General features: G+C 32.3%; 1 protein-coding gene across 1 annotated transcript; it reads left to right on the top strand.

Annotated features, from left to right (window-relative positions):
- Positions 1-136: 136 nt before the first annotated feature.
- On the top strand, positions 137-11,910 carry LOC130903360 (ataxin-2 homolog; the record flags this gene model as incomplete). The annotated part of the gene is made up of 6 exons (XM_057815422.1): positions 137-442; positions 865-1,001; positions 1,100-1,290; positions 4,009-4,196; positions 8,141-8,433; positions 10,107-11,910. Coding segments are annotated over 6 exons (1,280 nt in total), but the record flags the coding sequence as incomplete, so codon positions are not given.
- Positions 11,911-12,503: the final 593 nt, after the last annotated feature.

Below are 12,503 nucleotides of genomic sequence, written 5' to 3'. Positions count from 1 at the left end.
TCATTTATAATTGCACTAAATTTGAAAAATGAACCGAATTGTGTATGATAAATGATTATCAAGTTATATAAATTAGTTTAACAAATTTCCGATATAATTCCTTGAGAAATAATGATTCATTACATTTTCATTTTAGGACCACTGCCAAATCAACAGCCCCACATTCTTAGTGCCCCAATTCATTCATCTCCTATGAATATGCAACAACATCCGATGCAACCTCCTAACCATGGCCCTCCACACCCACATTCTCACACACCACCTCATCAATTTCAACCGCCTATTCAAACCAGACAACCTCCTCCTCCTCCTCAACCAATAGTTCAGCAACCCCCTCCTCAACCCAAACCTCAGATGAATGGAGAAGCAAAAGGAGCACCACGTCAACAAAGGGTTTATCAAAATCAGCAATATCCACCAGAAATGAAACCAGATATACCAGGTGATAAATTTTTAGTCTATTCTCAGTTTTACTGAATAAATTAAGAATTTTTCGTAAAGTCTGAGGAGCAATTCATAACTTCTTCCAGAACTGCGAATATAAAATGTTGAAAAATGGCAACTAATTTTGCTTTGGCTTTTAATTTTATTTAATTAGAAAATTTGTCTATTTTGGAACTACTTTTAAAAATATACATTATACATAAAAAAACTGCAAATTTGATATTTTCATTATTATGTACGAATTTATAACATAACATAATAGATAAGATCTTAGAAAATATTTTTACTTTGTCGAGATTTTGTCAATTGGATCTTAAAATAAAGAAAATACAATGAAAAGTACTAAAACTATTAATTTGCAAGGGTGTGTATTTATTTTGAAATGAGTCACATTGATAATAAATAAACTTTTTGCTTAAGGACCATCTCATCCACCAAGGCATAGAGATGAAACTATAAAAGATTTACATCAATTTGCACAAGATTTTCAATTGGCACCTTTACCAAATGAACAGCCTCCGCCGCAAATACAAGCCCCTCCTGTAGTGGAGCAAGTGGTAAGTAATAATAACTATGTAAGGGTTTTGATATTAACAAATCTATTGGACATTAGATATTGTAAGAAGTATCGTTTTATTAATGATATATATTTCAGGTTCAACCTATACAACAAATTTCACCACCTAACAAACCTTTACAGCAGCCATCACCACCCCAACCCCAACAATCAATCAGCCCTAGACAAGAAAATATAGAAAAGGTCACAAACACTTTGAAAAAATCCACTCTGAACCCAAACGCTAAGGAATTTGTTTTGAATCCTACAGCTAAGCCATTTCAACCTAGGTAAGTGACTCTTTTCCTATCTCTGGAGATTGGTTTCAAATCATTTACATTTGTAGTTTTGTACACACAGTACTACAACTTCCAAAATGGTGCAAATGATGATTTCGAACTTTATAAAGGCTTTTTTAAAGAGAAAATTACACAATTGAAAAGGGTATGGGTATGGACAGACAAAGAAAATTTTTCAAATCTACTGATTATCATGTTTAATTGCAATGACAACATTGATAATCTCGATAATCCCGTTGAGATCTATTAAATCTAGTAGCGCAGGTCTTAAGCTTAACAATATTAAAAGTAAAATTATAGCTATTTTGGAAAATAGATGTTCACATATTAAATTTAGAAGTTTCCAGGTAAATATTGTCTATTAGACTTTCATAGCAGTTATTAAGCTCAATTAAGTAATGTATCATTCATACGAACTTTCTTAAAATTTTATCTATATATAACTCTATACGCGGTGATCACTATCCAATTGTCAGTTTCGGAACTGTAACTTATGAGTTGTGTAATAGAGCAATTTGAATGTTGAATTTTTCTTTAGCCTGCAAGCATTGGTGAATTTCAAATACCCGCCATTTATTGATTTATTTTTTTATGGTTGTCGTTCACCCTATATAGCTGAGTTATATACTTTACTTGTCCCGCGCATAACAATGTTTCATCTTAGTGTGCAGCAATCGCTTAGTGGAGTTGGCTTGTTTAGCCGGGTCACGTCGAGTTACAACATAAGCAGACATCCAAAAAGAGCTGATATTAATGAAAGTGATGGAGAGAGTGAACATGATCACCACACTGATTCTGAGCGGTCATTAACGAAAGATCATGAAAGTGAGAGCTCTCATATTTAACCTGGAAACAGACTTTATTAACCAGTTGCCAAAGAAGCCAAAAATATTTTAGATTTGAAGGAAATGTGGGACAAAGATGACATGGCTCCTGGCTTTGATTTGACTACATACACACTCGTTTAGAAAAATAGATAGAAAATTTGTCATCTATTCGTAAATTATTTAATTTTTTCTTTGAAAAATGTCGTGCAAATTATCAGATTAGTGAAAATGTGAACGTTGATAAAATGTTGAGTCCTTCAGGCGGCTGCAAATTTAGGATGTATATTGCCAATAAGCTAGCAAAATATGCCATAAAAGTCTATACATTGGCTGACGCTCAAACTTTTTATACCAACAATTTAGAAATTTGCCCTGGAAAACAACCAGTTACACCGTACCATTGCGATAATACCGCCTTTAGAGTCGTGAAACGTCTGTCTTATGGCACACTAAACACTGATAGAAATTTAACATCCGATAATTATTTCACATTCCACTAGCATATGATTTACTGGCTCACCGCACTACACTATTTGGATACTCAGGAAAAATAAAAAGAAAATCTCGCCCTTCTCTCTGAACATGAAAATAGGACCCAAAGCCAGTTCGGTTTTAATGAAAATAAAGTGCTGGTTTCATATATACCAAACAAAAGAACTAAAAAATTTTATGATTAGTTATGTCAAATTAATCCAGCCTCTGGTGATTGTGGGAAACCCGAAATCATCACTTTTTACAACTAAACCAAAGGAGGAATGAATGTAATTGATAGATTGGATAAAAATATTCAGTGGCTCGAGTAGCAGATGGCCGCTAAGATTATTTTTATCTGTCCTCAATATTGCCGGGATAACAGCCAAATAGTTTATAAAGAAAATAAAAATTATTTCTCGGAGACAGTACCAAAAACAATTAGCCTTGCATTTAACGCAACCACATTTATTCTCTTTAGCAAATTATCAAATGTGGCAAAGGAGTAAAAAATCGCAAGACAAAAAAGAAATGTTTTACTTGTAAAAATGTTTTATGCACAGAACATGCATTTACTTTGAGTGATATATGTAAAGCTGGTGCATTTGATGAAGATTGATGTATAATTGTTTACTGCTGAATTTTTTAGATAATATATGTTTAGTATATGTTTTAGAGGCGCCAATGCTCTAGGGTTAAACATGCAATTTTCATAAAATTTTATTGCTCTCTATGCTATTATGCTATTGCCTGGTTTATGAGAGACTTTGTCCTGTGTCAACTATAAACTTAGCATTAATTTCTGGAATTTTTTGATTCTTTTGAATGTTTTTCAATTATTAATAAGATTTTGTACTAAACAGTCAAACTATGATCTCTGAAACTTGAATCTAAAGTTTACTACTAGCAAACGCAAAAATAAAACTTTCACAATTTCCTCTTCTATTTCTAAGGTGTAAGTATCATAAGTATGCCCAACATTTTTAAGAATAAATAACTAGGGAAGCAACAGAAAAAAGAAAATCCCTATTATTAAATAAACATTATTCATCATACATATGCCACAAAACTATGTATTTTGTAATGATACATTTTTAAAAATAAATTGCTTCATTAGGAATTGGAGAATTCAGAGGTATTTGGGCCAAGAAAAGTCTTATAAATGTTGAAAATATAATTCAATGATTAACTTTATTAAATTTATATATAATCTACAAGTATTTTGGGTATTTTATTTTTCATTCCATCTACACCACCACCCTTCACTTGTTAAATTTGGAATGAATAATGCATTGATATTACTGACGTTTTTAATGTTTTTTTTTCTGAAATGCGCTAGTTTTATGACATTGATTTAATTTATTCTGATAAAAGATCTCATATAACATAAATATGTTTATTTTGGTTTTAGGTCTCCAAGTACTCCATCGGCAAGCCGGCCACATACTCCACAAACGCCTAGCCATAGCCCATATATCCCTGCTACTGTTGGTGGTCCAGCAGTTCAGCCTCCAATGGCTCCACTCATGATGCCGGTCCATTATGTTATGACCAGTCAACCACAATATCAACCTCCACAAGGCAATAAAATACGTCGCTGTAAGATATCTATTATTTATCACTTCATATTAGAATATTGCCTATTAGTTTGGGAGGTCGCTGTATTCATAGGAATTTCTCACCAAATTAATTTTAATCTAAACAGTGTTCATTGTTTAGAAATTAATAGATAAACAGATCGCTATTAAATCATGCAAATAAATAACTAAATAGTTTTTAAAGCTATTTTCATTAAATAAAAAAATTTTCAGCTGTTTTACTGTGAATTGTGGACAGTGCTTTAGCAAAAAATGTGCAATTAAACCACCAAAATCAATAAACAACTAATTATTTAATGGATATAATAACAAATACTTTTTATAATTTTTTTTTATCTGAATCTGGGAAAATTTGGTTAAAATGAGAAAAACATATTCACTCCTTATACGAAAATCAAGCTTCTTGTATACCATTGTATACTGTAGTGCACTGGGAGGCTTTTATTTATTTATTAATACAAACCAAAGATTGACAGAAATCAATATTTACAACTTTTACTTAAAATTACGACTTTTACAAATTTCCAACTTATTCTAAGGGGTTTTCCAATAAGAGGTGTTATTTTGATATTCAAAGAAAAATGCCATTTTTTGAAATAAATGATCGGATGTTTATTTCATTATAAAGAGGAAGCTATACCGTTAATAATGGAACACAACATCAGCCAAATGGCCGCCACGACTGCGCTTACAGGACCATATCCTTTTCATGAAATTTTCCGTAACCAAATTTTAAAACGGCTGCCCTATGTCCTCGATAACCTCACCAATTCCATCTTTGAGGTCTTGAATCGATGCTGGACAGTTGGCGTAGACCTTATCTTTCACGTGGCCCCAAAGGAAAAGTCGTAAGGTGTTAAATCACAAGATCTTGGTGGCCAATTGTGATCACCTCTTCGAGAGATAACACGGTCCGGAAATTTTTCCCGTAAAAGATCGATGGTTTCGTTGCTTGTGTGGCACGTAGCGCCGTCTTGTTGAAAGTAAACGTTGTCCAAATCAATACCATATAATTCCGGCCATAAAAAATCATTAATCATCTCTCGATAGCGCAATCCATTCACCATAACTATTGCTCCAGCCTCATTTTCGAAAAAGTAAGGTCCAATGACACCGCCAGACCATAACACGCACCAAACAGTCACGCGTTGATGATGGAGAGGATTTTCAACAATAACTCTTGGGTTTTCTGAGCCCCAGATTCGACAATTTTGTTTATAGACGTAACCACCAAGGTGGAAATGGGCCTCATCGGTTAAGATGATTTTTCGATGAAATTTCGGATCATTTTCATGCATTTCAAGGACCCAATCAGCAAAGACACGACGTTGTTGATGATCGGCTGGCTTGAGTTCTTGTGTTAACTGAACTTTATATGCCTTAAGACCCAAGTCTTTATACAAAATACGGTGTAATGACGTTTGTGGAATGGCTAATTCCAAAAAACGACGAGGAATGGACAAACCTGGGTTTTCTTCAACACTTTGAGCTACAGCAGCAATATTCTCAGTTGTTCTTGAGCGACGTGCACGGGTTTTATTCTTCACATCACTAACTTGTTCCAACAGCTCAAATTTTTCCACCAATTTCTGTATTGCGGTCCGAGAAGGTGCTTCACGTTGACCCAAAAATGTTTTAGTTTTACGAACCGTCTCTGCCAAACTTTCGCCATTTTTATAGTGAATTTTAATAATTTCAATGCGTTGTTGAAGCGTGTATCGTTCCATTTTCATTAATACCGTAGTTTCTACTTGTCAAATGTCAAAAAATGACAACTTCAAAAGTGACATTTACCGAAATAACTGGCAAAGTAACACCTCTTATTGGAAAACCCAATATATTTGCTATTATAGTTCTCAAGATAAACTGATTTAATAATTTTTTGGCATTGAAGATGATGGAATTTTTTAACAGGTCAGAAGTGGGCATTTTTAGGTAAATGTTCAACTTTATTGCGAAGCAAACAAATGGATTCTAAAATAAAAAGGGCTGAAAGATTTAAAATTAAAAATAGGTCCAGATTATTTGTTACTGCTTACTTAAATAGTCAAAGGACAAAAAATCATAATATAAACTAAACAACCTATCGATACTTATAATATTATTTTGTTACTTTTTAAACTCCTTATTATATTGGAAGTTTCTATAATACACTTTTGATGTTAGGATATGATTTTTTTGAATATGATTGAATCAATTAGGATTTCAAAAAAAAAACAACTAGTCTACTTCAAAATGATGGTTATTTTGTATTGTTTTTTATGGTGTTACGAGGACTACTAGATTCTTATTAGATCTGTTTGAATGAAATCAATATGATCCTAATAATTATCAAACATGAATGAGTACTTTTTAAGGTTACTAAGTGGTAATCCATTCGCCGCTGAAAATAGAAGGACAAACTTCTAATTTAAGGTGCAGTTAACCCCTTTTCATTAAATGAAAAGAGCTTCAGTCAAAATCCTGCTAATTTTCCACCAGTTTCCGATATACTTGCTTTTCAGTCTTTATTTACCGCTTATCAACGTGTGTAACGCTGTTTAGTCGAAAAAAAACATTTCCGGTAGGAAAATATGCGCTTCTTTAAATAGCAACTCTTTAAGAAGAATACAACAAATAACTTCACAAACTTACGGCAAAACTATTTGTTTACCCCCTGGCGGCCATTTTTAAAATGGGCATCAGCTGATTTTGACAATTCGTTGGATTGCTCAATAAGCTAGTGCAAAAATCCTTATAAATAAAAACACAAATAATTTGTACTTTATCGAAGCTACATATTCATTTAATTATAAATTACGCTCGTCGTCGTATAAACTGCGAAGTGTGTTGTGACTCTCTTTGATATAATGCTAATTTCACATTGATAAAAAAATATGAATTAACTAGCGGAACCGACTGTTAAATGATATCCATCTTCTCCTTCCCAAAATAACAACGGATACTGCAATGCATCATAAGAACGATGACTGTTTTGAATTATTTGCACGGTATTGTCTCTGCGTTGTATACATTGACATTAGTTGTCAAGTATTCTTCTTCTGCTTTGTTCAGTCGATGGTTATGGACCATTTGCGCATTATGAGAAGACGTGGCATTTTTTGTGGAAATAAAATACCATGAAAAATACACAACAACCAATGTAGGTAACTTCTAAAAGTGAAAGTTTACAGGGCTCAACAAATATTGTAATTATAGTTTCACTTCTTAGTTTTGTATATTCACTATTTCCAGTACAGAATAATTCAAAATGAGAGATAATTTTGAAATTGTATCTCTAAAGTCTATAAATTACAAAAAAAAATTTGTAGGTTAGGAAAATTTTATGAAGAATTACGTAAAATATGTAATTCGAAACATTAACAAATTTCAAAATAAATAGTTTTGAGTAATATCCGTAAGAAGAAAGTAATGGATGTACCAAAAAGTAACAAATGTGTTCAGCCGAACTGTCCTTTATGTATCTTCAATCAGATATGTATCGTATAGAGTAGCATAGCAGTATGAATGTTTAGACACTATAAACCATACACATGAAGTCTATAGTCTCCATAGTTTAGACTATATTTATGCTAACTTAGAATCTGATCTTAGCGCCATCTACCAGGCGCAACTGAAACTCAAATAACTTTTGAATATCTGACATCGATTCAGCCGTTTAGAAAGATTTCAATTACAAACACATGTACAGAAGATTATATATATAAAGTTTGGGGCTATGTGAAACGATATTAATATTTATTTACCGCATATTTACATTGAGCGCAACACTGCTTAGTAGAAAAAAAACCAAAAAAGCTTCTTTAGGCAGCAACTCTTTGTAAAGCAATTTTGCAATGGAAATATTTAGGTCTAAATTCCAGCAAATAACTACACAAACCACACAGGAACGCTATTGTAATATTTTTTAAAAGTTTTGTATATAAACCAAAAATTCTATTGTAGTACCGATGAGAACAGACATGGCACAGCAAATGCAGGTAGCAGCTGCTACTGGTCAGCCGCTACTAGCTCCAGCTCCAATCCAACAGTTCATGTATCCACCAGCAATGAATCAGGCTTACCAACCAATGCACATGACACTCAGAACTTATGAGCCTTCTCCACAAATTCAGTATATGCCTCCCAATCCACATCCATCACAGACACCATCTCCGGCTCAGCCTCCACAATATAATCCAGCTCAAGGCCCTCAAGCGCCACCTCAGCAGTGTCAAGCAGCACCACCACCACCGCAGGTAATGAAAATATTTTATCATATCATTATTATTTAATCCCAATACTGATACATTACGCAACTAGTGTAGAAAATATGATATTTCATGCGAGTGTGACTAAACCAAGGGTGAAACTAATATAATCTAACTCAGTGAGTTATTAATCCAATAATTTCAATAATTTTAAGGATCATCCATATATTTTCATAGAGTTTACATCGTTTCAATAGTTATGGTACTGTGTTTTTATAGCGTTGATCAAGTACCACACGTTCACATAACATCACAGCGAATACTTAGTTTCCCAAGTGAGAAAAATTCAATTATTTTGAGTGTACTCTACAGAACCCCACTCTGGCCAAGCCATCCCTGTACCAGTTGGCATTTATTTTACCTAAAAGCCTTTATTTTGAACGACCGCCTACGTCTATTCATTTAGTCTAAATGTGCAAGATCCAGTAGGGCTTCAAAGACCCGGCATTTATTTATTCCTTTAAATTGGAACGTACATTTGTTTGAGCGCATATAAACGTATTTCATGTATGCTTATTTCACAATACTGGTTGTTTACCATTAATACAGATGTTTATATTGACTTCTCAGGACTCCATTTATAGCAAATAAGTCTACTTTGAAAGGATAAATAATGACTGTTATTTAGGTTGCGTATTAGATTAGTCCTAGATGTATGTATGTAAAAAAGACCTTTGAAAATATTGTAATTCTGACAATCTTTTGCTAATCCTTAACCGTATGACTGACTGGACATATTGACCTATCTTATTTTTTTCCATGTTTTCTTTCCATTTCATAAAATTCCTATGTATACAAATCGTATTTTTTTAAATTTTGATGGTAACAATACAATAAGTTTTAGTCGCCATCTGGCAGAAAAGAATCTACAATAATTCATCTTCACATGAAAATTTCATTATAATTAACTGATTAGAATAGAAAATATTCATAACTAAATTTTATTGAATTCTAATATATATACACCTAATATCGTTGATTGGTAATGGCTCCAGGATATCATTTCATACTAGTAAATAAGTTGGTATTTTTGAAGCCGTTGGTGATATTCATACTGAACACACTGTTTATACTACCACTACACCAAATCTCTCAATTACACTGCCTTACGCGAGTATTGATAACCAAGTTATCGTCTTCCAAGAATGAAGGTAAACTAAACCTATTAAATTGACAACCTATTTTATACTAAATTCTCCCATCAATGAACCCTCTCCCGCGAAAAATAATTCCGGCAGAAAATCCTCCTTGCCGGGAATCTATATACATATTCCTAAACTATTAAACTATAAAGTGGGCTGTAAGAACAGTTTGAAGAGAGAGTTCATTGATGTCTTTGGGTTCATTTCATACTAGTGAAAAAAAAACTAGTGTGGTTTTTACTTGTATGAAATATCCCATTATCCGCATGTGTTGTACATTATAAACTGACAACCTATATGAGATATTTAATATTTTACCCTAGCGCGAAAAGTGGTCTATTATATTACAATATTGTCAAATTAACACTAGTGCAAAATGCAACACTGTCTGTGCTTATACTAGTTCGAATGACGAAATATAAGTATTTTCTGTAGGTCGTTAAAAACATATTTATTATCCAATTAATTTTTATTTGTATTGTTTAAGAATTAATATGTACTTTTTTTTAAAATTTTCAGAGTCATCATCAATTTCCATTAATGTATCCGATCATACCAGCACAGCCACATATGATGCAAAGCATGCAATATTTGCAGCAAGCCCCTCCGCCTCCTCAACCACCTATGCAAGTATTGATGCATCAACATCACGGACAAGGAAACCCACATGGACCTAATCCTTAGCGCTAGCGGTGGTTGTTGTCGTAGGTAAATTTCAAAATATTAGTATAGGCGCTATCTCGGTGCATGTATGTTTTGTCTTCGTCCTAAATTTGTTTATTTAATATCTTAAGGTACTGATCAATTGCATTGTTATTGGCATAAAAAAAGGGGGATGAAACGACTGTCTCAAACGTTGTAAGGAGACTATACATTTATTGGTACAAAGAAAACTGCAGAGGGTAGGTTAATAGAAAACAAAAGAGAAAATAAAATGACTGAACTAAAATTTTTTATCTATTTTAGCGATTGAAGTATTATTAATGAACCACTTTCGCAAAACTTTGTCGCATTGTTATGAAATGAGTTGAGGTACTCCAAAAACATTGTGATGAAAAGAAAAAAAAAGTAAAAAAAGGTATCCTTGCACGTTTGGGACAAAATAAACGATAACAAGAGAGAAGATTGGCAGCACACACTAGTCAAGTATAATAAAGGAATATGGCATAAAACAAAAATTATCATATAAGATAAAATAAAAGGTTCGAGCAATACCTAGAAACACGAATGTTTTGTTATATAATTTATACGAATATTAATGGTGGCGAGTATAAATAGTTAATGGAACCACATTTATTTATTGCTACCAAGTAATGGCAGCATTCGAAATCATATATAAATTAAATCAAAAATAACTAAAAAGCAAACTTGATTATTAAAAAGGAATATATTAATCATACATCAAGAATAACAAATTGAAATTAAGGAGAAATTCTTTGACATATTTTACTTACTGAAAACAAATGAAATACTTTACAAGTTACGAATATACGGGAGATGTTCAGAAATTTGATTTGTGAAATAAAAAAGACAGTACTGCTACAGTAAAAAAAATCACTGTGCACAAAACTCTGCATTTGTCGACGTAGCTCCTGTGCTTTTCTAGGCATATTTTTGTAAATCTTCTTCGTAAAATGGCTGTGCATTGAAACATGTTCATTGTTGTACCTCGAAGGAGGTTGATCAAATAAACCAATCTGAAGCCTTGTAGGAGTCATTTTGTCAATTTGTAGTGTCTGGTCGGGTATTGTTGTGAATGAACAAACTACGCATTGTGTGAGTTTTCCCTACTTTCTTTACTAATACACCTTGTATACATCTCTTCTGATTGGAAGTTTAAGCAAGCCTACAATACTATGAATTTTGAGGAAGTATACCAAAAATTCTGCAGAGGTGATGTTTTTCAGTACCGCAAATTACTTTCTCTATCTTTTAATTCTCCCATGAATGATTATTATACTGTATATTTGTTATACTTCAATAAATTAGTGTAAATTGTATTTTAAAGCAAAACTCCCTTGTTTATATCATACAATAAAATTTGGATTTATTGTATGAAGAGATCAGTGTCTATGGGAAATAAGATATTAAGTGAATAATTTTAGGGCACAGTCACACATACACCTAGTCGGGGCGTCTAAACTAAATCTACATTATCAAATTTTTAAATTCTGGTGGGTTAAAATCATGATAATGTTAAAAGTTGGCGTTGTTATTATAAAATTAACACCAAAATTACTAGGCAGGAAATTTGAAACATGTTTCTATATTTCTGTAATGTACACTTTTGAAATCTGATATATATTATTAACAATGTCGATAACGTAGTGTTTCTATTTTCAGTCTATTATTTACCTTACACTGAAATTCTGAAGTATATGAATAAAAGCAAGTACTGATTAATTCTGGTATTGGAAAACTTGAAATATGTAAACTTTTTTACTGATTGGAATCATATAAGTGGATATATTGTTATCCAACTCATTTGCTTTTGAACTATTTTCAAAACTTGATTATATTATATTATAATATTATTTATATTATATTATAATACATTATAATACGATTATCAAATTGTATATAAACGTCTTATGGGTCAAGACAATTACTTGGAATGTATAAATTTATGCTCAAAAAATTTACTAATAATTTTGGAATTTTGAGAAATTCCTTTTTGGCCAACTAAGCTAAGCTCCATTGCTTTGTATTACCGAAAAAAAAAACAATAATTGTGTTGTGATACCATCACAATATGTGGTAGACTCAAGAAGAAAATTAATTCTATCAGTTTTCCACGAAAAGCTGACAGTCTCAGAATATATTTTTTAATATTTGCTACACATTTCGGCTCATTTTTTGGTTAAATGAAGATTACAAAATGATGAGAGTAATGTTTGAACAAAACCAACTCCAATT

Source organism: Diorhabda carinulata, unplaced genomic scaffold, assembly GCF_026250575.1.
Source record: "Diorhabda carinulata isolate Delta unplaced genomic scaffold, icDioCari1.1 Dcau_52, whole genome shotgun sequence".
NCBI lineage: Eukaryota > Metazoa > Arthropoda > Insecta > Coleoptera > Chrysomelidae > Diorhabda > Diorhabda carinulata.
This window is presented reverse-complemented; position numbering and strand designations above follow the sequence as displayed.